The sequence below is a fragment of the Hydra viridissima genome, unplaced genomic scaffold, assembly GCF_058129835.1.
Source record: "Hydra viridissima isolate aposymbiotic clone 2 unplaced genomic scaffold, HvirCarnegie_v1 scaffold_6, whole genome shotgun sequence".
In the NCBI taxonomy this organism is placed as follows: domain Eukaryota; kingdom Metazoa; phylum Cnidaria; class Hydrozoa; order Anthoathecata; family Hydridae; genus Hydra; species Hydra viridissima.
The window spans coordinates 18,621,239-18,632,474 of NW_028324305.1; the positions used below are offsets into that span (position 1 = coordinate 18,621,239).

The 11,236-nt window shown below is 29.2% G+C and overlaps 1 protein-coding gene across 5 annotated transcripts; it reads right to left on the minus strand.

The window, feature by feature from the left end:
* Positions 1-4,188: 4,188 nt before the first annotated feature.
* Positions 4,189-11,096, minus strand: LOC149887366 (uncharacterized). 5 transcript variants are annotated; one of them, XR_016453630.1, is made up of 8 exons: positions 10,307-11,090; positions 8,418-8,537; positions 8,236-8,272; positions 8,035-8,116; positions 6,655-6,780; positions 5,668-5,730; positions 4,851-4,958; positions 4,738-4,756 (listed from the first exon to the last, which is right to left on the minus strand). XR_016453630.1 is itself a non-coding variant. In XM_090091362.1 (7 exons), exons 2-7 carry the CDS (start codon positions 8,446-8,448, stop codon positions 4,701-4,703), a joined length of 1,212 nt encoding a protein of 403 aa, XP_089947488.1. In that variant the 5' UTR covers positions 8,449-8,537; positions 10,307-11,096; the 3' UTR covers positions 4,420-4,700. The 5 variants fall into 5 exon arrangements, 4 of the variants coding, with proteins under 4 accessions (XP_089947487.1, XP_089947485.1, XP_089947488.1 ...); XM_090091362.1 differs by having other exon boundaries at positions 4,420-4,756; positions 4,851-5,730; positions 10,307-11,096; XM_090091363.1 differs by having other exon boundaries at positions 4,689-4,958.
* Positions 11,097-11,236: the final 140 nt, after the last annotated feature.

Consider the following 11,236-nt stretch of genomic DNA (forward strand, 5'->3'; position numbering starts at 1 on the left):
CCATGTGAATTCACATTTTCTACTATTCTAACGCGAGATCCATAAAAAACTTGGAGTTTTGAACTTGCACATAACAGTTTCAAATTCCTTAACAAACAAAGAGTGATTGTTGGCTCTTCTAAGAAACACGTTGTTTCAACTGCTTCAATTATTATTTTTGGAGCATCAAGATGCAGTTTTCAACTTCTTATTCAAATTAATAATCTCCCTTATCAAAACTACAACCTCATCCTCCTTCTTCTCATAATCATCCTCCTCTTCTTCCTCCTCTACCTCTTCCTCCTCCTCCCCATGCCAAAAAATGTCCGAGTCCGAACGGTATGTTTGTTTAAATCTTATAGACACAAGATCTGCAACATTCAAATGAGTGAGTATGCATTACAAGCTCGTCTTTCAAACACCCTAAGGTTTTGTAAGCTGTGGATATGACATATACTTTAAATGCTATCGATTTTATTCTTTTTGCTATTTAAAACCAAATTACAATCATTATTGCTATTTTCATTATAGAGTACTTTTTTAAACATCAAGAAGCTGATTTCAACTACTCATTTAAACTAATAAGCCCTCTTTTCAAGTTTATTCACTCCTCCAACTCCTACTCCTTCTCCGCCTCCACCGATGCTAAAGATAGAGTAAAAATGGTAAGTTTGCTTAAATTCTATGGACGCTAGATCCACAACATTACAGTGAGTGAGTATGGATAACAAGCTCAACTTTCAATAGCCTAAAGGTTTTGTAAGCTATGATTGTGACACTCAAGTTGCTATTGATTTTACTTTTTTTACTATTCAAAATTGAAACATTGTTGTCTTTTCAAAATTCAATTATTGTTACCTTTTCAAAATTGAATTATAGTTGCCTTTTCAAAATTGAATTATTGTTGCCTTTTCAAAATTGAATTATTGTTGCCTTTTCAAAATTGAATTATTGTTGCCTTTTCAAAATTGAATTATTGTTGCCTTTTCAAAATTGAATTATTGTTGCCTTTTCAAAATTGAATTATTGTTGCCTTTTCAAAATTGAATTATTGTTGCCTTTTCAAAATTGAATTATTGTTGCCTTTTCAAAATTGAAATGTTAGTGCCTTTTCAAAATTAAAATATTAGTACCTTTTCAATAATTACTTAAACTCGCTTAACAAACTTACTTTTGTTTTTGATGTACCATTTTAATCACAAACACGAAAGATAAAAACTCAATGAGAAAGTAGATAGTTGCAAAATTTGACTTGATAAGTTGAAGAGTGTATTGAGAAAAATAACTCGCTTAAAAGATATCATTAAAACAAAATAACAATGTGACTGTCGCAGCAAAAAAAAAAAAAAATAGTGTTTTTATTGGGCATCTTTGCGGAAACCGAAAAAGAGAAGTTAAAGAGGTCTGAATAGACGGTTTGCCTTTTTTTAAATCATCACTTGTACGAATGTGGCGAAAACGAAAGTTTCAGACATGTTCCTCTTTAACTTTTTCATTATTGCACTAAAGTATAGAAAATCTAAGCCCAATTTTTTGAGAGGATTTTGATCTAGAAGTCAAGCACCTTTTTTCAGCTTGTATAACTTTCACCGAAATGAACTTAAAGTTTGTTCTTGGTGTCTTTATCTGTGATGCTCCAACTTGAGGATTTTTGAAGCAAGTTTTTGGACACACCTCAAAACCTGTGCCTGTGAGCGCTGTGAGATTGTTGGAGAGTATGTTGCTCCTCATATGATGTTTTTTGATTTCAAACTCAGGATTCACTTATTCTATGTTTAGAAACTACTTCAAAAAGAAATTGAAGTTGGTCGTCATCTAAAGTTATTTTTTCAGTTTAGTTCTTGAATCAGTGTTACTTTCTATCTTGGCAAAGTTTTTTGTGTTCTTTGCCTCCAAGTAACTTTTAGTGCTATTCATAGTATTTCTGTCTGGAATTAGTTTTCAAATGCTTGAACTTGTTTTGTTAAGTTTTGGTTGTATTTTACAAATCAATGCATAAGTTATCTTACACTTTTTCGGTAGAGATATTGTTATTAAACAAGAATAGACTCACTAAGTCATCCGCAAATTACTATAAATACCCCAACATCTTCTAAATGTGGCCTGAACAATATTCAATTGTTTTTATCAACCCGTTTATCCACAGAAAGTTATAGTTTGGAATTACAAAAGTTAACAATATCATTTTTGTTTTTTTATCTGTAATCTGAAAAATGATTAGCAACCAAAAATATTTTTCTCCAAAAAATCGCTTCAAGACACGTTCTCCATCCATTTTTCTTGATGAATATTTATTGTACTACGATTACATACTAAGGAATTGGTATCCAACCTCTTTGGTGTAGCCCCCAATGATAAATGTTGCTAATATGCTACTGACTTTTGTTCTGCCCAGCGCAGCAGCCAATTCATGTGCTAGGAGTTTAACTTCCTTTTACTTGCATTAGCTTCTTTATGTTTGTGTATAACTTAAAATTATTCACCTGACCCGTCAACCCTGTTTTTTTCTTCAGTATTGCCACAAGGATTTTATACCGTTTTTATAGAAATCTATCTTAAGAGAGCTGTTGTTCTTCTTTGCACTCTACTTTACTCTTTTCTTTTTAGAAACCAACTTCGTCTACAGCAGTCAAATATCCCTTTCTCCCTACCTTCCAATTCGAATTATATTTTTAATAATTCTAGCTAAGACAGAATCAAGAGAACAAGGGTATTTCCAAATAAAAAAAAAAAGAATATTACGCGCCTTAAAAGATTGTTCGTTCACCGTGACGGAGTGTCACAGAGGTAGGCTACTAAAAATTCAGATCAGTCCCAGCGTTGATCAGGTATATTTTTTTCATGGGAAAACAAAGAATAACTTCAATTACTCTAAGAAAAAAAAAGCGAACTGAGGTTCAACAAAAACCAAATTGCCAACTGCTGTAAAAACGGTAATATCTGCCAAACTTCTTAGATTGTCCCCGAGAGAGAATCTTGCGATCATCTCCGTACTAGAATAATTAATTGCATTTAGGAAATCTACATTGAGCTCCTAACCGATGTTGCTAGGTCGGAAGACTTCAATTGTAAATATGTAGTGGTGATCATAGAAATACAACACCCTATAATATTTTCTTTTAACTGCATTTTATAGCGTCTTTCTATGTATTTAACCTTAATGGCATTTATTAGGTTAACGTAAAGTTGGAACTTATATTATTGCTTGTTTTAAACGATGACTAACACCAAAGATAATTACGAGTTTAAAGTTTACTCAAAAGAAGCCACTACAAATATTCAAGTGAAAACCACTCAAATTACGACCCTAAAACTTTGAGCTCAATAAAGTTTACGCTTACAAAGCTTACTCCACGTGCAGTGATATACATTTAAAAAATGAAATAAATTTTTTAATTCAAGTTTTCAATAAAAATGGCTGCGACAAAAACCAACTGGTAAGTATTGCAAACCAAATTAGAGAAAAACGGTCCATAAAAAACAAAAAAATTCAACCCGAGTATGAAGCCCTCCATACAGTATCATTACCGTTGTTAACATCTCTGTCCATAAAATAAGGAAAATATATAGAAAAGTTAGATATTGAGTAGTTTTTAGATCAAATCCTAATTTAAAATAATTGCTAACATGTAAAATTAAACCTAAATTACCTCGCAATAGCCAACCTGGAACTTATTTAATTAAATACAACTGTTTAAAAAAACACGTAGGCGAAACGAAATTACAAATTAGAACTCGAACTCCACAACATTTAAAAGGTTTAAACGACCTACAGTAAGTTTTGCTCGGAAGAAATAAGCTGGGAGAAGACTAAAACTCTTCAAGTGGAGACAAAAAATTTGAACGAATGGTGCGTGAAGCTTGATATACAGAGGCACCAATTTTTCCCTTTAGATCGCGGAAATAATCTTGATAATGGTCAATTTGTTAAAAAGAAATTTTGAACTCCATTTTTCACGTTTTTACGTAAAAAAGAAGCCATTTAACTGCCGACGTCAGTTAATTTTAAACTGTTTTTTTAAGTTTAAATAATTTTACGAGCTGATAATGCTTGTACTCATAATCCAGCGAAAATTTCTTATGATAAATTATTATTTGTATTATCTGATGTTATATATATATATATATATATATATATATATATATATATATATATATATATATATATATATATATATATATATATATAAAGTATACAATAGATTTTAATAGAATAGTATATAGCATAATTTAAAATCATGATATAAACTAAAATAATATATTTTAATATATATCTACATATAATGTATATTATTTTTAATAATATAACTTTTGTATATATTAGAAATTTATAAAGAAACAATTTAATTAAAAGTCTACTTCAACAACCTTTGTCTTCATTAAAATACAAGCGCATTTCAGTGATTCTTCCCATAACGCAGAACGAAACTGGAAGCCTTCCACCCGAGGACGTGCACTTTCCATATTTTTAAAAAGCTGTAGATAGCTTTTAAAAACGCTAATAACACGCTCTTTGACAAGTTCATAAAAAACACTCATTTCACTTTCAATCCATGTCGCTGTTGTCGTTGTTGGACGAATCGCGTTATTGAATTTCTCAGCCTTTAAAATGCTAGTGATCCGGTTTTCAGCAAATCCTAATACAACTGCTTTCGTTTTTAAAACTAACTGAATTCGTCGTAAACTAAAATTGAATTCTTCTAACAGCAAATTGGTTAAATCTAAAGATCTCTCGCAAAGTACAACAGTATAATATTGGAGCTGACTTGACTGGCTTCTAAATTTGATATAGTAACAAGTGTTATCGTTTTTTTCCGTTTCGCTTTTGACTGATTCAGCTAAATAGTTTATAATAGAAATTTCTACATTACCAACGCTGGTTGAAGCGAGATCTTCAAAATCATAACAGATATTAACTGACAGTAATTGAGACAAACAGTGCAGCTGACGATAAGATTTTACGTGCAAATTGATTAAACCTAAACGATTAAATTCAGAAACTAAAGTTGGATTCAAATCGCCTCTGTGAATAATAACATCAACGTTCATCTCCAATATTTTACTTATAATTTGGCTTTGAACAGGTAAACGAGACGAATTGTAATCTTTCAATGAAATATTCTCAACCAACGTGACATCATTTAGGCCAGGAAGATCTACTCCGTATGAAATGGTGTTTAATAACACAACATTCTTAAAACTGGTTTTAAAATTTTGTAATAAACGAAAATTCAAATCATTTTTAGAATTAATAGAGACGAGTATCCCCTCAACAACTTGAGACTTTGAAGTCGTGGTGATACATGTCTCTGTGAAAACACATTTTGGATTAAGTTCAAGTAGGTCTTCATAAGTTGAAGCATTACCATAATACATTAAATAGAGATTGCAAATTAGTTCCTGGACAGTTTCATTTGTAGAGGTACAACAGACTCGACAGAAACTTTCTAAAACTGCTTTATTTCTTACTGAAATGGCTTCTTGCAAGATATTTGAGTGTCTGCTGTATTTATTAAAAAACGGTTTTGCAGTTTTTACAGGTGAAAAAAAAGAACGAGAACCAACTTTTTCAAATGCAATTCGATTGCCAGATTTCTCGTTTTCACGGATATCAATTCCTTTTATAGAACTGAGAAGATTTTCCAAGTTAATTAAGTTACTAAATGAGCAAACGAAGTTTTTACGAACCGTTTCTATTCCATGATTAAGCATAGTCATGCAGACACGCACGATTGCATCACCAGATATACCCTATAAAAAAAATGTTTTCAATGTGATAACATGAATATGCACACAAACTTTGGAGTAAAACAATAGCACGTGGTACTGGACTTTTTCAAAAAAAATCTAGAAAATTAAAAAACTTCTAAAATTTAATTAGAATGAGTTTTTTTAACAGAAACTAAGATCAGACATTTCACGAATAATAAGTGCTCTTCAAGTTGACCCGAAAGTGCCACATATGCGTCCTCGGATATAAATTGTTGTAACAAGTGTTTTCGTGCCTTAAAATAACTTAATAAGTCTGACAGACTGGTAGCACCTACATGAAAATTGGAGGATAATTAACTACACTATTTTTCACCCAGACCAACCAACTGAGACTGGGATGACAAGAGTTAAAACAATGGCAAACTTTTCTCCAAGGTTGCCAGACAAATTACTATATTTTAAAACTTAGTTTTGTTACTTTGGCCTATTTTCTTCCATAATATTGGTTGGCATCAAACAGTGCATTTTTCTAGGAAACGACAATTTACCTTTGTAATCTCCAAAACAAATGTTAAAGGTAATTTAAAGGTAAGATATTTAAAAAGGATATTACAAAATTTGATTTTAATTTTCTAATTAATATATTCTAATTTTCATGCTTTACTAAATAATACCAGTTCTCTATATTAGGTAAAAAATCAAAATTGCCTAATTCAAAATGCCTAATCAGGCTAGAAATCATGATAGAAATCATGATGGAAATAGAGAAAGTTGTGTGCTTATTGTGAATGAGAAAATGCCCAGGTCACTGACAAAATTTCAAGAAAAAGGCTTTCTAAAGTTTTACTATAGACAGGAACCCCTTTCAGTAAAGATTTAAAGAAATCCCCCTCCTCAGAAGCGACTTTTGACTCAATGAATAAAAAAATGGATTATTCATAATCACTGGGAAAATAAACATACTTCATGCAGCAGCTCTATGAAACACTGGCACCAGGCTCCTACATAAAATAAAAAATCCTCTGAACCAAAGAAAAATCTTTCCTCAAAATACATGCATCTTTCACTTATAACATGGTGAGTCCAATGCTAAATAAAATTAAACAAAATTTATTTAGAAGATTAACAGCAGCCAGTTGAAAAATAAATAAAAAATTATGACTTTTTACTAAGTGACAAAACTTAAAATTAAAAAAAGATATTTACACAAAATGATTATAGCTAAATGAAACAGATTTAAAATTCCGATTTTGAATCTATCTTGGTAATGTATTCAAATTTGCTATAGTTTACTTTTTTTTTTTTTTAAAGAGAAAGATGGTATTAAAAGAGGGAAAAAAGAAGAAGCTTTTTTCACCAATTAAGGACCTGATGCTGATGAATGTTGAATGTTGTTGCAGTAAATTAGCCAAAAGCACTCAAAAAAAAAAAAAAAAAAAAAGTATCACTAAGAAGCCAGTAAAATGTTTATTCAAAATAGAATTGAATGGGATATTCCAGGTAGCAGGCTCATTATATAGAAACGAAGTCTTAAAAAATATTACCAAATAAATTATAGGACCAGCTTGTTTTTTTCTTTAACTGAATTGCTTAAGTTAAAAGAAAATATTGAATATACTGATTTAGGACAGTGGTTTGCAAGCAAAAGTTTTTACTTTTTAAAAAATGTCTTCATTTTGGAAGAATTGGACTAAAGTTAAAAAGCTTCTTGTGAGCCGCAAGCTTCAGTGACAGAAGGAAAAAATAAAAGATTAGTGATTTAGGAAAAATTTTAAATACTTCATCCAAAGAATTTTCTAAGAAAGCAGATATTTTGGTTTTCCAAATCTAGTTCTCATGACTGATAGCTGATAGATATATTTCCAGAGTTTTTATTGGATGAAGAACAATTAGATCCAGTTAACCTTATTGAAAAAGGAGATACTCTAAAGAAAAGGAAACTAAGCAAAAGGAAGCAAATAATGTTTAATATTAAGTAAACTCATAAAATTTATTTTATTTCACTGTGTTAAAAAGATTTAACATGGGATATAAGATTGTGTTTAACTAGAAAAAGTTTGATGAAGATTTCTTCTTTAAAAAATTGATAACCTTTTAGATGCAGAAACTTTGGGTGATTTCCAATGTTCAACAACATATTTATGGTCTGAAGTGCATTTCAAAGATTTTATCAGAAATTTAAAGTACAATATGGTTGATACTATTGAAGCTAAAAACATAACTGGATTAGGTCTTGGAATTTGTTCAAAACTTGCAAGTGTTAGAGGCCTATTGTCTTCACAACAGTTGCATCCAAATTTAAAAAAGTAAACAAAAATAAAAAAAAAAACAAAAAAAAAACACCTTATTGTTGCAGGAATTAAAATATAACAAAGCATCAGTAGTCATTAAATAGCTTCCATTCGATTGAACAACACATTTAACACTAAAACAATTAAAACTGTTAAAACTTTTAAGGATAAACACACTCTCTAAGTTTTGGGTAACAATAATGGTAACAACAAAAAAAAAAAAAAAAAAAAAAAAAAAAAAAAAATTTTTAACCATTTCTGTTCTCCAACCAAACTTGCTATGTTAGAAACTAAATTTAAAAAAATACATTGAAGAACAAATTATCATAAATTTAATTTACTGTTACAATTTAATTTTGTGACAAAACATTTTAAGACTCACACTGTTACCATTTTCAGAAAAAAAAACCAAGTCTTGGAAATTAAACAACTTACCTGCTCTTTTAGCTGCAATTAAATCCTTCATGTTGCTTCTTGCCAATCTTTTTAAATGTAAATAGGCAATTGTTTTTACGTAGTGTTTTATCCAGTGTTTAAACAATTGTTTTATGCAATCTAAAAATTCAAAAACAATAACGTATAAGAAATCACAATAATGTATATTATGAACTATATTAATACATCATTGAACTATAATACAAGAAGTAGAATTTTTGAATCAACCAAAACAATAAAAATGTAAAATTTAGTATGATGAAATGCTTATAGCATTTAATTGTTTATAAAACTCTTAAGACAATCCAACACCATATGCAATAAAAATGAATTATACATAGAAGGGGTGTAAAGGTTTTTGGGCATTATACATAGAAGAGGTGTAAAGGTTTTCTTTTAATCATTATGAGATGTTAGTATGAGATATAGGAAATAAAATAATTTAAAAAAGTATTACTTACCTTTGTGAATAAATCTATTATTGTAATTTTTATATTTACATACCTTTGTAAATAAATCTATTATTTTAATTTTTATATTTGCAAAAGCTTCTGGCCACATAATATACTTTGACACAGTAGAATTGAAAGTTTACATTTAGTTCGTAGAAGGTTTTGGGAGCATACACATTGCTCATCATCACCTTCATCAATGCATATTCAAATTTGTGAGAGAGAGAGTAATCAAATTTTCAAAGGAAAAAAAATCTTCACTATTATAAATGGTAAATTAACCATGACTGATGTTATTGTAAATTAATGCATTGAATATGATTTAAAAGTATGTCCACATAAAAGAAGACCAAGAAAAATATTTAATAAAGTAAATTATATCATTAGATGCAAATCAACTCTGAATGTCAAAAAAACTGCTGTTGAAGTAGCATGCAAGCAAAATGATAAAAACCTATCTAATGTCAATCATACTGTAACACAAACACAACTTGATGCAGGACTTTTGGGCCATATAGGTATTAGAAAACTATTAATCAGTGCAAAGAATAAGGAGAATAAAAAGAATAAGAAGAATAAGAAGAAGGCCTGATAATAATTTGCCTAAATCATCTAATTTAGACCTAATTTATCTCACCGAATTAGAGAATGAAAGATAGGAAAAGTTAGGTTTCTCAAACAAATCTAAATTTAATCTTTTTGGAACTGATGGAAGACAATTTTGTATGATATCCAATTAGCATAAGAAATGATATTCGGTACTAAGTTTTAACTGTAGAACAGTGTGGAGGAAGTGTGATGGTTTGGTGAATTTTCTAAGCACAAGGAGTTGGTCCAGTGGTTGAGATCAACAGAAACATGAATGCTACAACTTATAAGGATTTTTTAGAAAACACTTTGTTATCATGTTAAAAAAGTAATACTGCAGAACTGGAGATTTCAGCAGAATAATGACCCAAACACACATTCAAGTTGTTAAAGCAATGATTTTCTGCTCTAATTTGAGAGGTTTAAGCTAGCTATCTCAATAAATAGACTTGAACCCAATATAACATTTATGGAAAATACTAGATCATCAAATTCAAAAGTATAGATAATCAAATCAAGACACATTATTCAAATCATTGAAGGAAGAATTATGTAAAATTCCACCTGTTTGTATCAATCAATTGTGTCAATGCCACATTGTTGTGCAGCTGTTACTGCTGGAAAGTATATGGCTACAGAATATTAAAATAAAATACAATTTAAGTCAATTATAGAGCATGTGCACTAATAATTTTTCTTGTGGTAGAAACATATTTACTATTGCAAATATAACAATTATTATAAAAAACACATTTGTTATTGTAAATATATCAATAACAATAATAAATGCATTCACAAGCATAAATAACATTCTTTTTCTATATCATTCTATATATTCAACATTGTTACCATAGCAAAGCCATTCATTTTTTAATACTTCAATATGTCTTGAAGTACAAAAACTTCTTCAATGACTGTTTTTTTTCTTCAAAATATTTGTTATAACTGTTTTTATGTCAGCCCTATTATTTCCATTTTCTCCTGGTTTTCACAATCACTAATATAGTTTGAGTTTCAGAATCTAAAAAAACAACAATGAAAATAAATTTCACTTTCCTTTCCAAAATTACAAAAATGCAAACTTTGCAGAATCTAAACAAAACAATCTTTTTTGCCCTTATAAATATAATAAAGAGAATAAATGACTTAATTTAGCTTATTCTTCTTCTTTGTTTTTTTTCTAACCCTTTTTCAAAAAAATGTCTAAAACTTAACCAAAATTCATAAAGACTACATTTATATTTGATTTACTTTGCAACATAACATCAAGGAAAATCAGATTGCTAAAAAAAACGTTTTAAAATGTTCAGAAAATTTTCTTTAAAATTTAAAATATGCGAAAGTCTAGCCCAAAGATGGTTAAACTATTTTAAATCTTGCAGCACTAGCTTAGAAATGCGGAAGGCAAGGTCTTTTTAGCAAATAAATTATAAAATAGGCATGAACATACTCCTCAGCTGAGGCAACTTTCATTAAATCTTACATTCATTTTCAAATTCTGTCTTGCAAAATACAAATATCTAAAATACACTGTTCAAATGTTGCTATAAATATTCTTTTAAGTAAAATTATTTGAAAGGGGTAAACAAATCTTTTTAATATCTTGTTACTGTTCAGGTGTTAGAAAGAGTATATTTCACAAGGTTCAAATAAATCAATTAAACTAAATGTAAATAAGTCTTGTTTAATTTAACTTAAAACAAAAAAAACAACAAAAAAAAAAACAAAAAACTTTAAATATATATATATATATATATATATATATATATATATATATAT

What these genes read in the sequence shown, in the direction of transcription:
- LOC149887366 (XM_090091359.1), bottom strand. Translation starts at nt 8,448, where the DNA reads ATGAAGGATTTAATTGCAGCTAAAAGAGCAG. An exon ending in TTGGTTGGAGAACAGAAATG is followed by an intron (nt 8,117 to 8,235) that starts GTTAAAAATTTT and finishes TAATTGTTTTAG; the next exon opens with TGTTAAATGTGTTGTTCAAT. An exon ending in TTAATTCCTGCAACAATAAG is followed by an intron (nt 6,781 to 8,034) that starts GTGTTTTTTTTT and finishes AATTTTATTTAG; the next exon opens with CATTGGACTCACCATGTTAT.